Here is a 25,640-nt window from a genome sequence, read left to right as displayed (position 1 = left end):
AAAAGGTTCAGTCTGGGGTGCCTGGGTCGCTCAGTCAGTTAAGTGTCTGCCTTTGGTTCAGGTCATGACCCCGGGGTCCTGGGATTGAGTCCAGCATTGGACTCCCTGATCAGCAGGGAGTCTGCTTCTCCCTCTCCCTCTACCCCTCCCCACTGCTTGTTTGCGCTCTCATATAAATAAAATCTTTTTTTTATTTTTTTATTTTTTTAGAGGTTCAGCTTAACACCCTCCCTCCTCAACGTGATTCTAGGGCTCATTCTGACTGAAAAGACATGGCCGAAAGCTTCTTTCCTGCTTGAAACCAATGTTCTCCATGTGCTGTTCCAAGATCTGGCAAATGAGGGAGCCAGGAAGGTTGTACAGGTCCTGCCTGAACCCTGTCCTCATGAGCCTCTATTTTTTTTTTTTAACATTTATTTATTTGACAGAGAGAAATCACAAGTAGACAGAGAGGCAGCCAGAGAGAGAGAGAGAGGGAAGCAAGCTCCCTGCTGAGCAGAGAGCCCGATGCGGGACTCGATCCCAGGACCCTGAGATCATAACCTGAGCAGAAGGCAGCGGCTTAATCCACTGAGCCACCCAGGCGCCCCCATGAGCCTCTATTTCTTTCTCTTTTTTTTCCTCCTCATGTGCCTCTCTTTAGGCGAGCTGGATACACAGAATTGAAATTGGCAAAGGAAAGACAACATATTCAACACATTAAAAAGTATTAATTTGCATAGTGATTGCAAAGGACTTCAAAGAAAGATCAAGAAGTCACACAGGAAAGAGTCAGATCACATATGAACCAGAGATCGAGAGACATGCAGATGACAATGAACGTCTGCCGCACTGCTATATTCTTTCCTCGTCAAAGATTTCAGACTCAGGGCACATGGCTGGTTTAGTTGTAGAGTATCCAAATCTTGATCTTGAGGTCACGAGTTCAAGCCCCACACTGGGTATACAGAGATTACTTTAAAATAATAATGTTTAAAAAAAAAAAAATCAGGCTAGGCAAGTTGGAGGGAAGGTGATCAAGAGCCCTCTTCCAAGAACTGGATTGCCCCCAGAGCACAGGGGATGCCCAGACCACTTGCGGTCAGACAAGTGGGGGCAGCAGAGAGCCAGATCGCAAGAACCAGTCAAGGAGGGCTTTCTCTCCAGCCCAAGCAGAGACTGACCCCTCCAGAAGACACTAGACCAAAAGGCTGGGCTGACAAGGCAGGTAGACAGATCACGGACAAGAGAGGGTCTACTGGCCTAATAAGCACAAATGCCAGGGACTGGCAGGAAGGAAAATCCCCAGATGCCACCCCAGGTGGTGGACTGGGCCTGTGGTCCTCTGGCAGGCCTGAGGGGGCAACTATCCTTTGGTGGGGCAGGGATGGGGTGGGGTGGACGACTGCCAGATCCACTGAGAGACACAATAAAAATTCTCCCTCTAGTCCTGTCCTTCAGGCTGACAGTACCATCTCTGGAAGTTTCCTTTGCTAGTGCTGACTTAGAATCTGCTGATATTTGGTGACTAAAACAACATCAGCTGGTTTGATCCAGTTCTGTTCTACAGAACTTCCTTTGCCATATTTCATCCAAGTAGCTCTAAGCACTTTCTTTTTCTTGTGCATGTTCAGAATCAGGAAGGAAATTAGTAATCAAAATCCCCAGCCACCTGCAAAGGGTCACATTAAGGGGACCGGGTGAATAGAGACTGCTTCTGGCTAGGCTCTAGCATGAAACCCTGCTGGACTCAACTCTCCCAGATCAAAGTCAGACCACCTGTCTTGTGGTTTGAAAGTCTGTGAGGGAAAAGGACCTGAGGTAAGCTCATAACACAGATAACACTGCATATCTACCCACAGGCAGGTTTGTCTCACTAGATCTCCTAGCTGACTCAGGAAAAGCAGACTCTTAGCTCTCCTGGTTGTTGCAGAATGGGTAGAAAAAAAGATGGGAGAGCACAGGCTTGGGAATCACTGGGAACTGAGTTCAAGTCCTGGCCCTACCAACTGTTAGTCATAGCCCCAGTGTACCATGCACAGGGGAATGCCCTGGGCAGCCAGAGGGGCCCAGGAAATCTTGGGCAGGGGTGAAGAGAGATATTACTAACTATAGTCTAAAAATGAGGTTCTTTTTTTTATTTTTAAGATTTTATTTATTTATTTGACAGACAGAGATCACAAGTACGCAGAGAGGCAGGCAGAGAGAGAGAGAGGAGGAAGCAGGCTCCCCGCAGAGCAGAGAGCCCCATGTGGGACTCGATCCCAGGACCCCGAGATCATGACCCGAGCCGTAGGCAGCGGCTTAACCCACTGAGCCACCCAGGCACCCCATAGTTTTATTATTCTTGATCAAACAGACATTAACAAATGTCTCCCCTGTCTACGTCAAGGGGTTGGAGGAACAAATTGAATATACATAGATATATATACTTGCACCTATCTGCACATGGGAAAAATGGAAAGGCAGCAAAGCCGTCAACACACTGGTCTTCCTAGATCCCAAAGACAGCAGGGCTGGAGGAGTACACACGGTCGAGCTGCTGCAGAGCAGCCAGCACAGATACCTGCAGCTTCTATTTAGTGGCGTGTTAGTCCTTGCTGCTCTAGCCTGTGGGAGCCACTAGGAGGCTTAAAGCCCAGACAGGGGGCTGGGAATGGAGAATGAAAACAAAGGAGCTAAGAGGAGCAACAAACAGAAAGCTGAGGACTGAGAAAAAAGTAAAAAGTATGTATGGTGTAGCAGAAAATGTCACACAGGCCCTGGCAGCTCCCAACACGGGTGACAAAAGCCCACCTGTCTGCAGGGCCTCATAAACCTGGTCTTTGGAATCGCCAAGGGAAGGGGACCAGAGGTGACCAAGTACAGCTTGCCTCACATGACACTGGCCTGATGGCTCTCAAAGCTGCTGGCAGACTCTACCAGGAGGGAGGAGAGTTGCAAGCCCCCTGGGAGAGGCCATCCCCACCCCCAACGCCACTGAGTCTGTCCACAGACCACACGTAGCCTGGCATATGCTCTCATGAGCTTCTCAGAAGGGACACAGGTCACACAGAGGAGGTTCTAAATACTCCTCAAGGCCCCAGCTCTCAGTCCACATGTTCCTAAGCCCTGAACTTTTGAGGAACTCCAAGGCTGCTGTATGCTCGCTCAGGGGTTCCCAAAGCTGGCTGTACATCACAGTGACTGAGAAGCCTTTTGAAAATTTCCCAGACTCCAGGGGCACCTGGCTGACTCAGTCAGTAGAGCATGCAACTCTGAATCTCAGGGTCATGAGTTCAAGCCTTGCGGTGGACACAGAGCTTACTTTAAAAAAAGGTGGGAGTGGTGCCTGGGTGGTGCAGTTAGTTAAGCAACCAACTCTTGGTTTCAGTTCAGGTCATGATCTCCGGGTTGTGAGATCAAGCCCTGTACTGCTCCGCACTCAACACAGAGTGTCCGCTTTAGATTCTCTCTCCCTCTGTCCCTCCCGCCCACGTGCTCTCTCTCAAATAAATTTTTTTTTTTAAAGATCTTATTTATTTATTTGACAGACAGAGATCACAAATAGGCAGAGAGGCAGGCAGACAGAGAGAGAGAGAGAGGGAAGGAGGGAAGCAGGCCTCCTGCTGAGCAGAGAGCCTGATGTGGGGCTCAATCCCAGGACCCTGGGATCATGACCTGAGCTGAAGGCAGAGGCTTTAACCCACTGAGCCACCCAGGTGCCCCAATAAATCTTTTTTTTTTTTTTAAGATTTTATTTATTTATTTGTCAGAGAGAGAGAGAAAGAGCGAGCACAGGCAGACAGAGTGGCAGGCAGAGTGAGAGAGAGAAGCAGGCTCCCCGCTGAGCAAGGAGCTCGATGCAGGACTCGATCCCAGGATGCTGGGATCATGACCTGAGCCAAAGGCAGCTGCTCAACCAACTGAGCCACTCAGGCGTCCCAATAAATCTTTTATTAAAGATTTTTTTTTCTTTTTTTTTGACACAGAGAGAGTGAGTGAGGGAGAGAGAGCACAAGCAGGGGGAGAGGGAGAAGCAGACTCTCCACTGAACAAGGAGCCTGATGTGGGGCTTGATCCTTGGACCCTGGGATCAGGACCTGAGCCAAAGGCAGATGCTTAACTGAGCCACCCAGGTGCCTCTCAAATAAATACATCTTAAAAAAATTTTTTTCAAAAAAAAAAAAAATTTCCAGGTGGATTAACTGATTCACTAAATCTTGGCCGGGGATTGGGGGTGGCAGCAGTGAGGGTGGATATGTGTTCCAGATGACTCTAGTTCCCAGGCACGTTTAAGGACCTCTGCTTGCACTTCTGCAGGACTTACCTTCTCAATCTTGTCAGGGTCTGATAGCAGAGCAGCTCCCATTCCTCCCTAAGGAAAAGCACACAGAGGGTCTTCTTATAGCTGGAGGAGGGTGCTCCCTTCCCCGTGGGATGGCAATGTGGTGTGGCAAGCGGGCACCACCCCGGCACTCACAGCCAAGTTTCACCGGCAATCAGCACTTCTAGTCAAGCAGGAGGAAGCAGCATCCAGGCCCATAATGTCAGAGATCAGAGTTGGATGAGTACTAAAAGTCATCACTCTGATCCTCTTTGCAAAACCCACAGATCCATCTACAAGTGGGTGCCACAAAAATTGTTTCTCAGGAGTGCCCATTCTCTACCCAGGGTCTTAGAGTCTTAATAAACGAAACCCCACAATATGGCAAGCCCTTAAGAAGGCAATGAATCCTTTTCCCTCTGGAATGGGATCGAATATGCCTTTGTCCTATCCTCCCAACACTTGTTTTGGTACCGTCACCGCCAGCAAAGCCACTTAGAGGAACATAATCGGCAAATCTTGGCCAGGCTCTTCTTCCCTGCCAGCAACAATGCTCCAGACCAATGTCAAGCTCTAGCAAAAGCCCCAGCTAGTGGAAACCAACAACCGAAGGAGCCACTTAAATCTTGACCTTAACAACAGTAGCTGCCTCTTGATGGTGGGATTATTGATGACTAGTCTTTTTTTTTTTTTATGCTTTCACCAAGTTCTGGACAACGGAATGAACTACTTTAACAGTCGGGGAAAGGGAGGACCTTTCCAAAGATGAACCCATTAAAAAATGAGGTAAAGGGAGAAAAACAAATCCAATAAATAAATCCTTTGTCAGCACATAGACTGCATACTGATGAAAGCTCACAGGATGTGCTCAGAAGTTTGATGTTCACTTATTACAGCTTAATTTCATTTTTAAGGATGACAGATTAGAATCGGAGGACCCAGAACCACCGCAGACTTGGCCAGCCGGAGCCTGTATGTCAGAGGAAACTGGGAAGGCAGAGGAGCCACTCAACCTGGCCCCATCCGTCCACCTCACACACAGTCACAGCCTTTCCTTCTGGAATCACAGGATCTAAAATCCAGGCCTTCCACAACAATGGCTTTGTCCATTCGTATTTCCTCCCTCCCTTCCTTCCTATTTAACTTATTTGCTGTTTTTGAATACGTAACACATTAAAAATGTTAAAGGTTCAAAAGGGTAAAAAGTAAGAACTCTCCTTCCCTAAGAAATGGAAAACTTTTCAATTTGTACCTTTTATAAAGCTTCAGTTTTTGAACCATGAGAAGAGAAGAGGGTGGCTCTTCACGGGCTATGTACTGGTATAGCATACTGGTAGTATCTGTTCTGACTGGTCGGGGCCAGTGCCGTGCCAGATGTTAGCTATTTTGAGGAGCACCCCTACAGTGAGAATTTATTCCTTATGCCAAACCAAATAAAAACTTGGTTTCCTTCCCCAGGGAAAACCAGTGTCACTAGTTTCTTGTGTGTCTTTCCAAATATATTCTATGAAGAGAAATGTAAACATATGTAAACATCCATCCCTCATCCTTCATATATAAATGGTGGTATACAGCATCTAATTTGGCTCCTTACTTTTCCATCCCACAATGTATCAGGGAGATTAATTACACCAATAATTTAAACTCTGTTCCTTACATATCTCAGAAGCACAAAGGAGTAATTAGAAGATGGCAAAACAAGGTCCCAAGTTTTCCACTCCTCATCAGCAATTTCAAACCTCCGTAATTCCTTGAAATAACTGTCTACAAGGCCCTGTGGTTTTCAAGTATCCAAAAAGCCTTCGCTTCAAGTAATCTTTTGCCTCCTGGCCTAAAGCCAAAGCCCCCAAGCCATGTAACTCCAGGGAGCAGAGGGGCTAACTCTGGGCAGTGGACCCAGGGGAACACCTGCTATGTCTACACTGCAGACCCTGACCACACATCCTGTGATAAGCTTCTCAGCGGCAGCCCCACAGGACTCCTTCTGGTGCCTCACATGCAGCCAACCTGAAGCTGTCCTTGTTACTTGCCCCAAACACACTCTTCCTCCAGCAGTCCCAATCACGTTGAAGACAAACTGTCCTCCTGGCTGCTGTGCTGGTCTTTCCTCCCTCTACCCAACACTCACCCCACATCCCCACACCCAGTCTAGTCAGCTGCCACCCAAGGCCCTATCAAATGCTGCTCCAGCTTCACTTCTCCTCTCTCCATCCTCAGTCTCCGCTACGGACCCAGGATACTCATCTAAATCCATGTCCCTACCCCTAGCCCATTTCCACTCGAATCTACCAGACCTGGCTTTTAAATTAGTATTTCTATCACAGAATATATTTGGAAAGACACACAAAGAAACTAGTCTAGTTTCCCCTGGGGAAGGAAACTAAGTTTCTGATCATATGGCTCCTCTGTTCCAAAAGGCTAGAAATATCGGAAGTCCAAGTTCGGGGGCACCTGGGTGGCTCAGTGGGTTAAGCCTCTGCCTTTGGCTCAGGTCATGATCTCAGGGTCCTGGGATCAAACCCTGCATTGGGCTCTCTGCTCAGCAGGGAGCCTGCTTCCCCCTCTCTCTCTGCCTGCCTCTCTGCCTACTTGTGATCTCTGTCAAATAAATAAATAAAATCTTAAAAAAGAAAAGAAAAGAAAAAGAAGTCCAAGTTCAGCTAATCTGGCCCTAACCAAGATTTTCAATCCTGTGCTCCTCTGCTTCCTCTTTGTCTTCTACTCCCCAACTCTCGAGTCAAATCAAGGTTCTCTGCCTCTGCCACATCCTGGCCTTGCCGGGCCCCTGCTCATCCACTCCCTCTGCCTGCAGGGTCCCAGGTCATATCAAGGACCACATTTCCCTAGAAGATACTCCGTTTAAGGGCTGCCTTTCTACTCCTTTTTCCGAGCTGCCCCCACACTCTGCTCTGATCTTCTGATAATGACAAAGGGAACACAAGCATTGCATCCTCTATTTTTTTTAAAGTATATCTCAGTTTTATTCAAGAAAAAAACCCTGTTCATAATTTTTTCTTTTAACGTTTACATCATTAATTACTCAGGCTTGAGTGCTTTGTGTTTATTTAGGTATGTATGTGTATGCAAATAAAATTTTTCCTGAAGCGTTTACAAGTAAGTCACATTGCATCATAGCCTTTACAAGTAAGGATTTGTGTCTATTTTCTAAAAATACAGATATTCTTGAGGCACCTGACTGGCTTAGTCAGTAGAATGTGTGACTCCAGTTTCACGGTTGTGAGTTTGAGCCCCATATTGGGTATAGAGATTACTTAAAAATAAAATCTTTAGGGACAGGGTGCCTGGGTAGCTTAGTTGGTTAAGTGTCTGACTCTTGATTTCAGCTTCGGTTATGATCTCAGGGTCATGGGATCAAGCCCCACATTGGCTCCACGCTCAGCAGGGTCTGCTTGATATTCTCCTCTCCCTCTCCTCTTCCCCGTCCCCCTATACATTTTTTCTCACTCTCTTCCTCTAATATAAATAGATAAATTCTAAAAAAAAAAATCTTTAGGAGCACCTGGGTGGCTCAGTTGGTTGAACATCCAACTCTTGATTTGGACTAAGGTCATAATCTCAGGGTTGTGAGAACAAGCCCACATTGGGCTCTCCACTGGGCGTGGAAACTGCTTAGGATTCTCTCTCTCCCTCTGCTACACCTCCCCCTCCCCTGCTCTCTCTCTTTCTCTAAAATAAAATACTAAAAATTTTTTTTTAAATCTTTATTTTTGTTTTTTGTTTTTTTTTTTTTTAAAGATTTTATTTATTTATTTGACAGAGAGAAATCACAAGTAGGTAGAGTGGCAGGCAGAGAGAGAGAGGAGGAAGCAGGCTCCCTGCCAAGCAGAGAGCCCGATGCGGGACTCGATCCCAGGACCCTGAGATCATGACCTGAGCCGAAGGCAGCGGCTTAACCACTGAGCCACCCAGGCGCCCCAAATCTTTATTTTTGTTTATTTTTTTTTTTTTAAGTGTACACATGGAAGCAGGGGTGGAAGATGGGGGTGGTGAGCAGAGAAATAAGCACACTCCCTGCTGAGCAGGGAGCCAATATGGGACTCGATCCCAGGACCCTGGGATCATGACCTGAGCTGAGGGCAGATGTTTAAGTGACTGAGTCACCCAGGTGCCCCTAAAAAAAAACTTAAAAAAAAAAAAAAAAAAAAGAATAGAGATATTCTAACAAAACCATAGAAGAATTATCAACTTCAAAAGTTATACTGATACAATATTTTAAGCTAATCTTCTATGGTCCATAATCCAATTTTGGCAGTGGACCTAAGAATAACCTTTTGAGCATTTTCTCCATCTAGTACAGGATTTAGTCCACAGTCAGGTAACGTCTTGTTAGTTGCCTTTACTCTGTACCCTACATTTGTAAGGCATATAAGGAAATCAGTTTACCTTGGTGGAATACTCTTTTGGACAGCCCATGTTTACATCAATACCAGCCACATCATTTTCCCTGGGAAAACATGAAGTAGAAAAGATAATAAAGATCCAACTTTAGGAGAGAATTTAGAGTTAAAGGCATGGATCTGTGCTCATGAACCTCTTACATTACCCTGGCCCTATTAAATATACCAACCCTCAGTGACAGAAGGTGAAAAAACTGGTCTCTGAAATGTACAATTGCCTTCCCCAAGAAGAGTTCAAGAGGAAGAGCATACTGTGTGCAAATACCTACAAAGGACTAGTTGTAGCAGACCTTGATACTTGGGAATTATATCAGATAATCCAAATAATGAGGGACAGCCCCACTGAACTTGATCCCAGAGTTCCAGTTCTGACTGGGGTATTAAAAGCCATTTGTCAACACACAGAAGTGACAGGAGTACAAGAGCACCTTCCCAGACCACTGGCTCTAGAAGAAGCTACAGGAGTGCCTTTGCTTGCTGGGCTGCACAGCTGGCTTACTCCAAACAATTTTCAGATATGGAAAGAACCGTTAGCTCATCTTCTGGTGTGTATAAAGTTAACAGTCTGTAGTTAATGCCTGAATTCCTTCCCAGCACTAAAGTAATTAATAGCTAAATTAATCACTCACTACATGCCACATACTGTGAAGACATTTACATGCATTATCTCACTTACCGTCACCTATAATGCCAGAGGTAGGTAGTACTACCGGTCTCATTTCCTAGATAAGGAAACTAAGTTCTCCTGGTTGAAGTATGGTCAGTAACTTATGTAAGGTCACTCAGCAAGCAGCAACCCAGAAATCCAACCCAGGTCTGTCTAACTCCAAAGCCCATCTCCTTAACCGCATTACTCTTCTGCCTTCATTAATTTAAGGAGCAATAACCCTTACCTACACTTCATGAGACTCAAAACCTTAGGGCTCATAGTCACAAGAATCCCTGGGAAGAGAGCTTCATGAATAAACACTAAAGAAGAGTGGCCTGAACAGAGATTATCTGGGATGTGGGTACAATGGGTACATGAGTCCCAGGCCAGCCCTCAGATGCCAAAACAGAGGGGAAAAAAAAACCAGACACTCTTAACCTGGAAAGAGAAGGTAGAACACTAAGAAACATAAGGTGCTCCCCTCCAAGGTCACCAGAAATAGTAAAGCTCCCCAGCCCACAGGAGAGGCAGAGGCAGCCCCAACAAGGGAAGAACTTACACAAGTCTGGCCACAGCAAGGGCTCGCTCTGCATCTGAAGTCCCCTGGGAACAAAAGATAGACATGTCTATCCGTTGTTATTACCATTTTTTTAAAAACGTAAATTTCATGCAGAACCTATTTCTGAAAAAGTACTAAGAAATGCCCAAAGTGAGAGAAGAGCACTATAGAGTCATTACGAGACTAATGTAAATTAACTGCTCTTGAGGAAACCTAGTTTTATTTCTCTGGGAAATATACAGACTGTACAAAAACAAAAAACATGAACCGAATAACCAGTTTTATTGGGTTAAAAATATAGAAGTCATGCCAAACAGACAATTCCTACAACAAAGGGAGTTATATTTGACCCCAGAGGCATGTCACAGGGTGCCAAAGCTTGATTTCCTTTAACGGTCTCCAACAGTGTGAACACTCATGAACAACTCTTTGGAAAACATTAAAGCAGAGTCTCAGAGAACCATCACTAAGCAATGGAGCCCAGGCACTGAAGGATGAGTAACCCTTGAGAGGGCACTCACCCCCCGGTGATCTCATACCATCTGGAAGACAACCCGGCTCTGTTCTCTTTCGCAGGTGCGGAAGACTACCCGGTCATCAGGGGCGACAAAGTCCACTGTGCTGAGCACCTCTGCAAGAAAACACAGACACGCCGGGCCACCCCGTGAAGAAGCAAGTTCAACCTAGCTCTAATCCCTGCAAGAAAACACAGCAAAAATATCACTTTGAAGGGGAAAAAGGGATACTGGAAGTAACAATTCTTTAAAGAAGCCAGTGTGCACATGGAGGTCTCCAAGGTGCAGGTGATGTCCTAGTCCCTGACTGAGGTGACAGGAGTTACACGCTGGTTGCTTTCCAGTTATCTGTCACACTGCATGCTTATATTTTATGCATTTCCATTTTATGCAGTGTTTATATTGCATAATTTTTAAACTGCTGTAAAAAAAATGTACATATGTAGAACCTTGTCTGTGTTTCAGATTCAGCCCAAATTTTCCCACAGGTCACTCTGAAGTTGAGGAAAATTGCTGTTTCTTAATTAATTGCTGGGGATTGCAAGTGCAGATTCCTACATCACAGTCAACCCTCATTATGTGCACATACGTACTTGCAAATTTGCCTGCTTGCCAAAACGTATCTGTAACCCCAAAATCAACACTCATGGCATTTTCGTGGTCATTCACAGACATACGCAGAACTGCAAAAAAAGTCAGTCACCTGATGCATGCCTTCCCAGCTGAAGTCAAACAAGGCGAGGCTCTACCTTCTTGTCTCAGCTCTCATACTGCTCACACTGTAAATAAGTGTCCATATGATAGCATACTTCATGTCTTTTTTTTTTTTTTTCATTTGCTTTTGTTGCTCTCACTGTTGAAAATGGCTGCAAGCACAGAGCCAAAGTGCTATCTAGGGCTCCTAAGCACAAGAAGGGTGTAAGGTGCCTTAGGGAGAAAATCCACGTTAAACAACCTTTGTTCAAACATGAAATTAGAGTACTGCTGTCTGTGAGTTCAAAGTTTAAATAGAAACACACACAAAACAAGGTTATGTACTGATCTGTTAGTGACAATGTTGTGACCCGAGGCTCGCTCATATTTCCCCTGAGGGCAACGGTTCAGTATTCGCTAATTTGGTGTTTGAAGCAACTTTATAGAACATAACTACTGCAAATAACAAGAATTTCATATGTTCTTCATAATAAAGCTCCACAGTACATGCTACCATTATTAGTTTTCAAAGATGACTGTCACATGAAAGAGATCCAACATGGCAGATGGGAGACGACGCCTATCCTGTGTATTTATTCTGAGAAATAAATGAAATTTTAATACACATAAAGCACTTCCATAAATGGAAGCTGTTATTATCAACCCAGCACTAAACAGATTAGAAGATGAAAAAGGGAGGGGCCGAGTGGTGACAGGTTGGTAGAGGCAATGGAAGTGAATTCCAGCAGCACAGGCTCATGACTGGCAGGAGGAAGTCTGAGAGAAGAACCACAAAAACAGTGTGTTTATCTTTTATAAATAATAGCGAAATACTGGAAACCCCGTTAAAAGCACTGATGAAATCAATTCCAATATGGGAAAAAGTCCTAGGAAAAAAAGGTAAGGGGCAAGGGCGCCTGGGTGGCTCAGTCGTTAAGCGTTTGCCTTCGGCTCAGGTCATGATCCCAGGGTCCTGAGATTGAGGCCTGCATCGGGGTCCCTGCTCGATGCAAAGCCTGCTTCCCCCTCTCCCACCCCTCCTGCTTGTGTTCCCTCTCCTGCTGTCTCTCTCTCTCTCTCTGTAAAATAAATAAAGTCTTTAGGGGCACCTGGGTGGCTCAGTGGGTTAAAGCCTCTGCCTTCGGCTCAGGTCATGATCCCAGGGTCCTGGGATTGACCCCCACATCGGGCTCTCTGCTCAGCAGGGAGCCTGCTTCCTCCTCTCTCTCTGCCTGCCTCTCTGCCTACTTGTGATCGCTGTCTGTCAAATAAAATAAATAAAATCTTAAAAAAAAAAAAAAGTAAGGGGCAAAATATGCAGAGCATGATCCCAAGGAAGGGCATATACAGAAACATGCTCTTTTTTTTATATACATGCTTTACTATACATGTAAAAATCATGTATTATTCCTCTTAGTGATTACTTCTTCAAATAAGAGATTGGGGGGATTTGTATCTTCTAGGTTATGTGGGTCTGTATGTGGGTCTTCTCTTAACAAAAAATATAAATCTAAAACAATTAAAGACAAAATTGAGTCATAACTTCTGGTGAACTGATATTAAGATTTCACAAATGTGTATACATTTCAAAAACCTCAAACAACACCACAACTCTAAGCAAAGCAGAATCAGCCTCATCAATAAAGCAGAAGCAAAACCACAATTTAGCACAACCATTTCTATTGCAAAGTACTTACATGCACCTTATCTTACTGATTCTCACTCCAATTCTATGATTTAAGTAAAGCAGGGGTTCTTTTTTTTTTTTTTTTTTTAAAGATTTTATTTATTTATTTGACAGAGAGAGATCACAAGTAGGCAGAGAGGCAGGCAGAGAGAGAGGAGGAAGCAGGCTCCCCGCTGAGCAGAGAGCCCCATGTGGGACTCGATCCCAGGACCCTGAGATCATGACCCGAGCCGAAGGCAGCGGCTTAACCCACTGAGCCACCCAGGCGCCCCTAAAGCAGGGGTTCTGATTTTCATTTTACAGCTAAAGAAATGGAGGCAGAGAAGTCATATGACTTTCCCAAAGTCACAGCTAGAGAGTGGCAGGACCAAGAACAATGCTGAAGCCACCCTGACCCCAAGGCTTTTAAGGCCACTTCTCTACTATGAAACCCGTTAATTTCTAAGCCTGCAAGCCTGTGGGTGGAAGGTATATTCAGCCTATTTCACATCTGGCTTTTTGTCAGAGTCTCTGAATAGTAGTGACTGTTGTCAAGGGAGCACATGATCCACGAAATCACGCAGCCAGACAAGGAGCACACTAGGACACAGTCACCCCAGGCAAGGGCGGGGTTAGTTAGTGCTGCTTGGGCCTGACCAGGCGCACACACATCCTGGGACCAGAACCACACTCACCATTGACAACTCTCTTGCACTGAAGCATCTTGAGGTCAATCAGCTCCTGTGGAGGAATCAGAGGGCACTTGTCAGTGCTGGTCATGTAGGTCCTGGGTATGGGGGAGGGACCAAAACTGGGGGTCACTAATAGGGGGGAGTTGCTTGGTCTGTCACCCTACTACCAAAAACAAATCGTGGCTTTGGGGGAATGTAGTGCTGACCTCCCTAAGCATGGCAAGCAGGAGCCTAAGTGAGCTACCCTTGATCAGCTGCTCTTCCCAGGGCCCTTGAAGATGTTGGGGGCCTAGAAAGGATGAGCCACTCAGGGACAGACAATAGACCAGATTATGGATACCTGGACACTTTCCTCCCCTACTAGTCTCAGTTCCAGTCTATCCCCTCAAAGAACCTCCTACCTCATCCCTACACAGAGCAGACAGTGATGGGCACCCAGGAAATGTCCAAGAACAAGAGTGGGACCAGAGAATAAAAGCAAAGGGAGGCAGATTTGAGATCAATTCTATAAAGATTTTTATTTATTTATCTATTTGAGAGAGAGAGAGATAAGGAGAGAAAGCACAGCAGGGTGGGGAGGAGGGGCCAGGGGAGAGAGAAAAGCAGGCTCTATGGGGTCAGATCCCGGGACCTCGGGATCATGACCCAAGCCAAAGGCAGATGCTCAACCTACTTGAGCCTCCCAGGCCCCAAGATCAAGTCTAAAACTCCTGACCTACATAGGTCACACTGTGGAAACAAAAGGGCTGAGCTCTTTAGCTCTGAACATTTTCAAACAGACTCAGGAAAGAAAGGAGAAAGAGGTTTCTTCAAAATCGGGATCATGAAAATGAAGCCAAAGTCCCGTCTCCTGAAGGACTGAGATCCTCTGCCTCTTGGGAGGAGACAACTCTACTGCTTTGTTCAGTGACCCCTTCAATAGATGTGTAAGATAAATCACAAGAGCCAGGTACCTGCCGCACTCCCCAGAAGCTCATGCCCAGGGGTTCTGCAGGTCCAGAATAGAGGAAGAAACTCTGCCCCCTGGCATGCATGTCCATACTGACTACCTATGAGCCTCAGCAAGTTCCAATTCCAGCCAGATGAGTACAACAGCCTTTGCTCCCTCACAGAGCATATAGGGTGAAAGTGGCCAAAGGGCACCTATTGCATCCACAGGGCTCCCCCTAGCAGACTCATCACCCAGGTTAGTACACACCATAGGTGTTTCTGTGGCTATTCCCTCCATGTTGCGTTTAGGTCATAAGTACCTGATATCCACCAGGCCTGGACAAACAAATCACTACCACCAAACAGTTATGGATACACGGTTGGCATCTAAACCCCAAGAACTGTGTGATGTCCCAAGGGATGGACACAGCTCAACACAGAGCCCCTGGAGCCAGTGATCTTAGTTGCAGGGGCAGGCAAAAAGGCAAGTGGAGAAGTGGGCAGCACTGAGTGCCCTGTGCTCATAAAAAGCAGCTCTGCAGCCAGCCTGAAGTTGGGCTGGAAATGAGCAGGTTAAAGCAAGGCAAGCTGGGGCCCCAGCCATGCCAGCAGTACCTTGCCCTCTTTGGGATTCCCAAACCCCCCTCCCCCAAGTCATTTACTACTTCTTCAAATGTTATAGATATCCCTATAATATCTTTACCATTAGACTATGAACCCCCTAAGGAGGATCCTGTGTCCACACAAAAAGGTAGGCTTTGAGGCTTTTGAGGCCAGGTAGCCTGGGCCCCAACAGGAGGAGTTAAGGCAAAACAACTCTTGAAATATCTTATTGTCTTTTCAGTTTCCCTACCACATCAAAAAAGCCTTTGCAGCCTGGATAATGTCTCACTCATCTTCCAATCACTAGCATCTAGCATGTTGCAAGGGCTCACTCAACATCTGCCAGAGCCTCTTCAAGACCTTGCCCGCAGCAGATGTTCAACTGCTAAAGTGGAGAAATTAAATTGTCACCAATAAAACCACAAATGTGTCTCCTCACCCACGTACCCTCAACACCACTATAAAATTCATCAATTTTATTCATTTCAGTTAGTTCTGCGGGGATAAAATGGAACCTCATGGTTTCTTTTACTGTATTTCCTTGATTAGTGAAAACATTGTTTTTCCAAGTGCTAGAGTTTATGATCCGTGCATCTTCATAGCAAACTGCCTTTTACACCTACACAAGTTGTAGGAAAAAGTCTACTCTTTGTCAAATTGGATATTGAGCTCTTCCATCTTAGTTATCACAAGTATTTTTCTTCTACCACTACTACTTCCTCAGGTTTTTTGTTTTGTTTTGTTTTACCTACACCCTGGTTTGTTTCTTTCTTTCTTTCTTTCTTTCTTTCTTTCTTTTTTTTTTTTTTTTACTTTTTTAAAAGATTTTATTTATTTATTTGAGAGAGAGAGTGCACACTGAGCATGAGAGGGGGAAGGGTAGGGGAGAAGCAGACCTTTTGCTGAGCAGGGAGCCTGATGTGGGACTCGATCCTGGAACTCCAGGATCATGATCTGAGTTGAAGGCAGTCGCTCAACCAACTCAACAAACTTCTTTTTCTATTTTTAATTGAAGTATAGTTGACATATAATATGGTACCTTCAGGTATACAACACAGTGATTCAACAATTCTACATATTATGAAAAGCTCACCACAAGTTTAGTTACCAGGTGTCACTACACAAAGTTATTACATTATTATTGACTATATTCCCTAAGCTGTACTTTTTAACCCCATGACCTACTTATATTATAACTGGAAGTGTGCACCTCTTAACCCCCTTCACCTACTTTACCCATCCCCCAACCTCCTCCCCCGGCAACCACCAGCTTATTCTCTGTATTTATGAGGATGTTTCTTTTTGTTGTTGTTTTTGTTTATTTGCTTTGTTTTTTAGATTCCACATGCACTAAGATCATATAGTATTTGTCTTTCTCTGTTATTTCACTTAGCTTAATACCCTCTAGGTCTATCCATATTGTCACAACCCTCAATTTCTATTATACATAATGTTCTATTTTTATAGAAGAGACCACCTTAACTTTGCCATGAACAGTGCTTTCTACTTTCTAAATAAATCTCCATTATATATTTAAGGATATAATCTAAATTGTTTTTTTCTTCTTTTTAAAATTAATTTAGATTTTAACTTACCTGAAAATTAAGGCCATTGTAAGTCATATTTTTCTTCAAATAACTACCCAATTTTCTGGATAACACTTTATTTTATTTTAAAGTAGGCTTCATGCCCAGTGTGGGGCTTAAACTCAAAACCCTAAGATCAAGAGTCACACGCTCTCCCAACTAAGCCTGCCAGGCATCCCACAACATTTAATTTTAAAATGGCTTAGGAGTATCTGGGTGGCTCAGTCAGTTAGGCATCCAACTCTTTTTTGTTTTTTTTTTTAAGATTTTTTATTTACTTATTTCACAGCGAGAGAGAGAGAGAAAGTTCACAAGTAGGCAGAGCAGCAGGCAGAGAGAGAGGGGGAAGCAGGCTCCCTGCCCAGCAGAGAGACTGACGCAGGGCTCGATCTCAGGACCCTGAGATCATGACCTAAGCCGAAGGCAGAGGCTTAACCCACTGAGCCACCCAGGTGCCCCAAGCATCCAACTCTTGACCTCAGCTCCAGTCTTGATCTCAGCTTAGGTATTAATCTCAGGGTCATGAGTTCAGCCCTGAGTTGAGCCCTGCCCAGCATGGAGCCTAGTTAAAATAAATAAATAATAAAGATGCCTTATCATGTATGGGCTTATTCTTTCTTGACTGTCATGTGTTACGTTCCTATATCTGAAATACACTCTGCCACCTTTATCTTCTCCATTCCTCTTGGCTTGTTTTCTCTCCCTGAGCTGATCATAACATTCATCCCCAGTTTATCACCAGTGCCTCTCCAGGCCACCTTTCTAGCCCCACCTCTGGTATGCACAGGTACTTTTAGTCTCCAGTTTGGTTGAAGGATCTTCGGTATATCCTTTATTTTCAGAAATACCAATATACTGAGATTGAAAAACTAATCAATTTCCCCCTCAGAAAAAAAAAAAATTAATGCCAAAATGAATAATGGGAGCCCCTGAAGGATAAGAAGGGATAGAAAGCATATTTGAAGAAACAGTGGTAGAAAATTTCCCAAATTTGATGAAAAACAATCCTAGTAAAATAAATCCTAGTAAACCTAGGATTTAGTAAATCAACAATCCTAGTAAAATAAACTCAAAGACAGTCACACCTAGAAATAAACAAACAAACTGATGAAGACCAAAGGCAAAGAGAAAATCTTGAAAACAGCAAGATAGAAGTGACCTACCATACACAAGGGATCCTCAGTAAGATTAACAACTAATTTCTCAGTTGGTTAAGTGTCTGCCTTCAGCTCAGGTCATGATCCCCAGAGTCCTGGGATTGAGCCCCATGTCAGGCTCCCTCTTCTGCAGGGAATCTGCTTCTTCCTCTTCCTCTGCCTCCCACTCCCTGTGCTTGTGTTCTCTCTCTCAGTCAAATAAATAAATAAAATATTTAAAAAAAATAAGAACTGATCTCTCATGAGAAATGATGAAGGCCTGAAGAAAACAAGGTGGCAAAGACTGCATACCGAAAACAATAAAATACTGTAGAAAGAAATTAAAGGGGATCTAAATAAATTAAAGACATGACCATGGATTGGAAAACTTAATACTCTTAAGATGGAAATAGTCTCCAAACTGAGCTACAGATTCAATACAAACCTTATCAAAACCCTAGTTCCTCTTTTTGCAGAATTTGATAAGCTGATCTTAATATTCATATGGAAATGCAAGCAACACAGATTAGACAAAACAATCTTGAAAGAGAAAAACTAAGTTGGAACATTCATGCTTTCTAATCTCAAAAACTACTACCAAGCTATAAAAATCAAGACTGTGTTGGGGGGCCTGGGTGGCTCAGTAAGTTAAGCATCCAACTCTTGATTTTGGCTCAGGTCATGATCTCGTGGTCATGAGATCGGGCCCATTGTCGGGCTCCATGTTAGGTCTGGAGTCTGCTTAAGATTCTCTCTCTCTGCCCCTCCCCTCCCACTCATTCTCTCTCTCTAAGAAAAAAAAAAAAAAAATAGACTGTGGTACTGGCATAAGGATAAACAAAATAAGCCAGTGGAATAGAACTCAGAGTCTAGATACAAACCAAAACATCTATAATTGACTGATTTTTGACAAGGGTACCAAGACAATTTATTGGGGAAAATTTGTCTTTTCAATAAATAGCGTAAGAAAATAAATTTCGATGAGAGGTAGGGACTCCTCACATCACATACAAGAATTAACTCATCAAGAAGAACTAAATATAAGAGCCAAAACTATAAAATTCATAGCAGAAAACACAGATATTTCTTTGTGACCTTAGATCAGGCAATAATTTCTTAGAGATGATACCAAAAGTACAAAAGAAAAAAATAGATAAATTGGACTTAATCAAAATTAAAAACTTCTATGTATCAAAGGATACTATCAATAAAGTGAAAAGAAAATTCACAGAATGGGAGAAAATATTTGTAAATCACATATGTGATAAAGGTCTATTACACAGATTATATAAAGAACTCTTACAATTCTTAGAATAAAAAGACAAATAACCCAATTTAAAAATGGGCATAGATTTTATTAGACATTTCTCCAAAGAAGATATACAAATGGCCAATAAACCCAGGAAAAGATTCTCGACTTCATTAATCATTAGGGAAATGCAAATCAAAACCACAATGAGATACCGCTTCACAGCCACTAGGATGGGTATAATCAAAAAGACAAATCTTTGCTGGCAAAGATGTGGAGAAACCGGAAACATCATACTGGCAAGAATGTAAAATGGTACACCTGCTTCAGAAAACAGTCTGGCATTTTCTCAAAGGGTTAAACACAGAGTTATGATATGATCCAGCAATTCTGCTCTCAGGTCTATATACCCAAGAGGAATGTACACAAATGTTCATAGCAGCATGGTTCAAAATAGCCAAAAGGTAGAAATAATCCAAACATCCATCAACTGAATGGATAACCAAACTGTGGTATACACATACAATTAATTATTAGTCAACCACTAAAAGAAGTAGTGCTACATGCAATGACATGGGTGAACATTAGGAACATTACACTAAGTGAAAGAAACCGGCATGAAAGACTATATATGGTACGATCCTGTTTATATGAGATGTTTAAAACAGGCAGATCTATAGAAATAGAAAGTAGAATAGTGGTTTCCAGGGACTCAAGGAGAAACTGGGGAGGGATTGCTAACAGATGTGAGGTTTCTTTTTGGTGTGATGAAAATGTTCAATAGTTGATTGTGGTGATGGAGGCATAATTCTGTAAATATACCGAGAGCCATTGAATTGCACAATTTGAATTGGTGAATTATATGGTATGTGTGAACCTTATCTCAGTAAAGGTGTTAAAAGGGGAGCCTGGCTGGTTCAGTCAGTAGAGCATGCGACTCTTGATCTTGGGGTTCTAAGTTTGAGCTCCATGTTGGATGTAGAGATAACATAAAAATAAAATCTTTTCTTAAAAGATTTTACTTATTAATTTGAGAGAGAAAGCATGAGTAGAGGGGGAAGGGCATAGTGAAAGGAAGAAGCAGACTCTTGGCTAAGCAGGGAGCTAGCCACAGGGCTGCATCCTAAGCTGAAGGCAGACACTTAACGGACTAAGCCACTCAGGAGAACCTAAAAATAAAATCTTTTTTTTTTTTTTTTAAGATTGTATTTATTTATTTGACAGGCAGAGATCACAAGCAGGCAGAGAGGCAGGCAGAGAGAGAAGGATGCTGAGCAGAGAGCCTGATGTGGGGCTCCATCCCAGGACACTGGGATCACGACCCAAGCCGAAGGCAGAGATTTTAACCCACTGAGCCACCTAGGTGCCCCTAAAAATAAAATCTTAAAAAAAAATGTTGGGGCACCTGGGTAGCTCAGGTCGTGACCCCAGGGTCCTGGAACAGAGCCCCGCATCATGCTTCCTCCTCAGCTTCTCCCTCTGCCCCTCTCTTTGCTCAGACCTGCCCTCTCTCTCTTTTGCAAAACGTTTTTTTTTTTAAGATTATTTATTTACTTAATTGACAGAGAAAGAGAGAGAGAGATCACAAGCAGGTAGAGAGGCAGGAAGCAGGCTCCCCACTGAGCAGAGAACCTGATGCAGGGCTCGATCCCAGGACCCTGAGATCATGACTTGAGCCAAAGGCAGAGGCTTAACCCACTAAGCCACCCAGGCACCCCAACAAAATCTTTTTAAAAAAAATTTTTTTTTTTTTTTTAGATTCTATTTATTTATTTGACAGAGAGAGATCACAAGTAGGCAGAGAGGCAGGCAGAGAGAGAGAGAGAGAGAGAGGAGGAAGCAGGCTCCCTGCTGAGCAGAGAGCCCGATGCGGGACTCGATCCCAGGCCCCTGAGATCATGACCTGAGTCAAAGGCAGCAGCTTAACCCACTGAGCCACCCAGGCGCCCTAAAAAAAATTTTTTTTAATGTTAAAAAAATGCTTAGAGGAACAACTCTGGGTCACTTGACAAAATCAGAAGATAGAGGATAGATCAAAAAAAGGATTATATCAATTAGTTTTACTGAAGATGATGCCTATATCATCATTGTATAGAAGAAAGACTTGATTCTGGTAAAATATCAATGAAGTACTGAGAAGTAAGAAATTATAGTGAATGAAACTTACTCTGATAGTTAAGGAGAATGCATGAAACTAATTTAACATTGTCAACTGCATTTCAGCTTAAAAAATTAGTTAAGGGGGACCCTGGGTGGCTCAGTTGCTTAAGCATCTGCCTTCAGCTCAGGTGGTTCTGGGATGGAGCCCTGCATCAGGCTCCCTGCTCAGTGGGAAGTCTTGCTTCTCCCTCTTCCTCTGCTGCTCCCCCCTGCTCGTGCTTGCTCTCTCCTGCTCTCTCTCTCAAGACAAATAAATTTTAAAAATCTTTAAAAAAAAGTTTAAGTGGCACCTGGGTGGCTCAGCTTGTTAAGCCACTGCCTTTGGCTCAGGTCATGACCCCGGAGTCCTGGGATCGAGTCCCACATTGGGCTCCCAGCTCTGCCAGGAGTCTGCTTCTCCCTCTGACCTTCTCCCCTCTCATGTTCTCTTTCTCTCTCAAATAAATAAATAAAATCTTAAAACAAAGAAAAGAAAAAAGTTTAAAAAATTAGTCTAAGGAGAAAAAATATATACATTAGATAGAACACAAATGATAAAACAAACCAAGCAAAAATGTTGACCATAGGTTAATCTGGGTATGGATGCAACTTTTTAATAATTTTTTCCCTTTATAAAGTTTTTTTTATTTTTTATTGAAGTATAAACATACAATAACTTTTCTACAAATCTGATTTCTTTTTTAAGTTTTTTTTTAAGTGGGTAAAACTCTATTTTTAAAAGATTTTATTTATTTATTTGAGAGAGAGAGCATGAGAGGGGGTAGGATCAAAGGGAGAAGCAGACTCCCTATTGAGCAGGTAGCCCGATCCTGGGACTCCAGGATCATGACCCGAGCTGAAGGCAGTCGCTTAACCAACTGAGCCACCCAGGCATCCCTCTTTTTTAAGTTTTAAGAAATTGCCCATTCTGGGCAAAGAACCTGAATAAAAATTTCTGCAAAGATTATACAGCAATGGCCGGCAATCATCAGAGATATGTAATTAAAACCACAATGAGCTATCACCTCTCACCCATTAGTATGGCTATTATTTTAAAAAGAAAGAAAAGGAAAACAACAGAACAGAACAAGTGTTAGCAAGGACATGAAGAAATTGTTCACTATTGGTAGGATTATAAAATGGTGCAATTTTTAGGGCAAATAGTATAGAGTTTCTTCCAAAAATTAAAAACAGAACTACCACCTGATCTAGCAATCCACCCTGTAGATATATATATATCCAAAAGAATTGAAAGCAAGCTCTCAAAGAGATATTTGCATACCTATGTTCATAGCAGCACTATGCAAAATAACCAAGATGTGGAAGGACCCAAATATTCATCAACCAATGAATGTATAAAGAGAATGGGGCATAAACATACAATGGACTATTATTCAGCCTAAAAATGGAAGGAAATCCTGCCACATACTATAACATGGAGGAACCTTGGGGACATTATGCTAAGTGATACAAGCCAGTCACAAAAAAACAAGTATCACATATGCTTCCACTTCTATGAGGTACCTAAAGTAGTCAAATTCATAGAAACAGAAAATAGGAGAGTGGTTACCGGAGCCTGGAGAGATGGGGTAAGGGGGGAGTTGTTTCATGTGCATAGAGTTTCAGCAGTGGAAGATGAAAAGACTCTAGAGATCTGTTTCACAACTCAACACTACCAAAGTGCACATTCAAAAATGGTTAAGATGGTAAAATTTTTTTTAAAGATTTTATTTATTTATTTGACAGAGATCACAAGTAGGCAGAAAGGCAGGCAGAGAAAGAGAGGAAGAAGCAGGCTCCCTGCTGAGCAGAGAACCCGATGTGGGGCTTGGAGAGCCTGATGTGGGGCTTGATCCCAAGACCCTGGTATCATGACCTGAGCCGAAAGCAGAGGCTTAACCCACTGAACCACCCAGGTGCCCCTAAGATGGTAAATTTTATGTGTTTTCTTACCACATGCACAAATAAATTTTAAGTACCCATTCTGGCAACCAGGGCCTCTTCAGAACACTGCCTCCTCCCTTAGTCTTATTTAGTAAAATGTTTAAGTCTAACAGGTTGGTGTGTTCTTACATTCTGGGCAACTGGAGTCCCCTTGTTTTGTTTTGTTGTTTTTAAAGATTTTATTTATTTATTTGAGAGAGAGAGAGAGAGCACACAAGCAGGGGAGTGGCAGGCAGAAGGAGAGAGAGAAGCAGACTCCCTGCTGAGCAGGGAGCCCCATGTGGGACTCAACCCCAGGACCCAAGGATCATGACCTGACCCAAAGGCAGTTGCTTAACCAACTGAGCCACCTCAGCACTCAGTCGCTTGCTTTTATAAAAAGGAATAGCTACATAACATCTGAGGGACTCCTGGAAAACCAGTATCAATAAGGCAGAACTTAGTGGGGAATCAGACTTCTGCTGAGCTAGTTCATCTTTCTTCATCCTTTCTTCACCTCGAGCTTCTGAGGGCTTTGCAGAGCTTTTAAGGAGGTGCATGCATGCCTGGTATTTCCTAGAGCCTATACTCTGGTCCTGTGAGGTTGGTGGGACGGTTTAACTAAAACCCCAGCTGGACCACCTCATGTGAACCCAGAAGATCATGCAGGCAGCGGGCCTGCACAGCAACACTAGGCCCACCAGGGGGCAGCAGGCACCATACTGTGCCAAGTTCAGTACTCCGCCATCCCTGGCCACCTACCAATGCTAAGCAAGGGTCCACTGGCCAGCCTGCCTTTGCTCTCCGCAGGTGTTACGCCTGAGTGGAAGGCCTAGGTGTCCTCTGGCAGAGGCTGGTTTGTTTATGAGTCATCTTGACTTTGGCAGAGGCCGGTCCGTTTATAAGCCATCTTGACTCTCCAGAGTAAACACCCACCAAGCATGCTGAAGGGGGCATCATAGGCAACAAAACAACTGCTGAGCTCTCTGGGACTGATATTTTTGGTCCTCATTCCTCAGGCTCTAAGTCCATGAGTCCTTGCAGTCCCTCACAGTCCATGAGTCCTCACAGACCATCCTCCCAATCCTCTTCGAAATCCAAGAAGTTTGGAGAGCCAGGAGGGAGCTGGCTAAGAAAGGCCACACTTAACCCACAGCTGACTACCTGAGGGCCTGAATAGAGGCTTGAAGGATGAGGGACCAGATAAACACTGCTCAGTGTACTACCACATTGCCCTGCGACTGGCCTCTGGACACAGATACCTCCCTGCCCTGGGCAAATTCTGGCTGGTTGGAAGGCTTACGGATGCCCAGCTCTCATTTCTTGGGACTTCCTTCCCTCTATTTCAACAAACCTCTTAGAAGTCAGGTCCTATACCCATGACCCAAAACTCGGGAACCTCGCTTTCTGACTCCCACATGTGGACAACACATGCTCTCTCTCTCCCACTTCATTTTGCGAGCACCCTAGATGGCTCTAGCCCTGCCTGGCTACAGACAGCAGCATGCCAATCCCCAGCCATGGGCATCCCCTCAAGCTCTGTAGTTCTCCTTCCCATAAAGCTGAAAAACAGCATGACTATGCAGACCGAGCTGCCAGGCAAATCTCCCAGTGCCCATTCTCCACAGCAACGGGACCAAACTGCCCTCACTTTCTTCTCAGGTCCCCACCCCACTCCTGCCACCCTCACCGCCAGCAGAGGACTGGCTTCCCACATCTTGTAAAACATATATCTCAGGCAAAACCCCTTGGCTTCCCGGCCTTCCATGTTTCCCCCATTCTCCTCCCTGCCCTACCTCGGAGGCAGGCCCCACTACCTCATCTAGAATCCTGCCCCTCCAAGTCCAGGCCCTACCCACCCCACACCAATTTGCTGAATCTTCAGCCCTCACCTCAAGGCAAAGTGCTTTCTCTTATGTTGCAAATATACAAGTCACCTAGAAACAACTCCCTTCACCCAGCTTCCTTCATCTCCCAGACCTGCACGTACTCTTTTCTTCCATTCACCTCTTGAATTCCTGAGGGGTAGTGGGCACCTCTGTTTCTACTTCCTCATTTGCTGCTTACTCCGCAATCCGTTGCCCCCACAAGTGTTTCCATCTCTGTGCCACAGCTGTCCTCCAATCGTCAGGTTTCCCTATCACCTTTTTGGTCCTTTTGCAATGGATTTCTCTATATCATCTATCACACTTGACAGACTTGACTTTTGCCTTCCCTGACACACCTTCTTAATTTGCCTATTTCTCTCACTCTTTTACTTTTTTTAAGATTTTACTTTAAGTAGGTTACAAGCCCAATGTGGGGCTTGAATTCACAACCCCAAGATCAAGAGTTGTATGCCCTACTGACTGAGCCAGTCAAGCGCCCCACTCTTACTTTTCTATCATAAATTACTTACCTGTCCCCCCACATACAAACACCCAGTACATTAGGGTATATTCTTCCCAAGTTCCCTCTCTATACCAGTGGCTTTTTAATTAAAATTTTTATTTTGAGATAATTGGAGGTTCACATGCAATTGCAAAAATGTGGGCTCCCAGGGGCGCCTGGCTGGCTCAGTTGGTTAAGCATCCAACTCTTGATCTCAGCTCAGGTCT

The 25,640-nt window shown here is 44.0% G+C and overlaps 1 protein-coding gene across 8 annotated transcripts in view; it reads right to left on the bottom strand.

Moving 5' to 3' along the window:
• DUS2 (dihydrouridine synthase 2) overlaps positions 1–25,640 on the bottom strand; it is a 49,636-nt gene that overhangs the window by 12,065 nt on the left and 11,931 nt on the right. For 6 of the 8 annotated variants that reach the window (XM_004744488.3, XM_045076208.1, XM_004744491.3 and 3 more), the window contains 5 exons: positions 13,481–13,526; positions 10,451–10,542; positions 9,912–9,955; positions 8,690–8,750; positions 4,289–4,336 (listed from right to left, as the gene is read on the bottom strand). In XM_004744488.3, coding sequence (XP_004744545.1) covers positions 4,289–4,336; positions 8,690–8,750; positions 9,912–9,955; positions 10,451–10,542; positions 13,481–13,526 — 291 coding nt within the window. Of the gene's footprint in view, positions 1–4,288; positions 4,337–8,689; positions 8,751–9,911; positions 9,956–10,450; positions 10,543–11,129; positions 11,206–13,480; positions 13,527–25,640 lie in introns of all 8 variants that reach the window. The other 2 variants (XM_004744494.3, XM_045076207.1) reach the window with 2 other exon arrangements.

The sequence above is a fragment of the Mustela putorius genome, unplaced genomic scaffold (genome assembly GCF_011764305.1).
Source record: "Mustela putorius furo isolate JIRA1106 unplaced genomic scaffold, ASM1176430v1.1 tig00000174_pilon_pilon_pilon, whole genome shotgun sequence".
Classification (NCBI taxonomy): Eukaryota; Metazoa; Chordata; class Mammalia; order Carnivora; family Mustelidae; genus Mustela; species Mustela putorius.
Note: the sequence above shows the minus strand (reverse complement) of the source record. Positions and strands in the feature narration are given on the sequence as shown.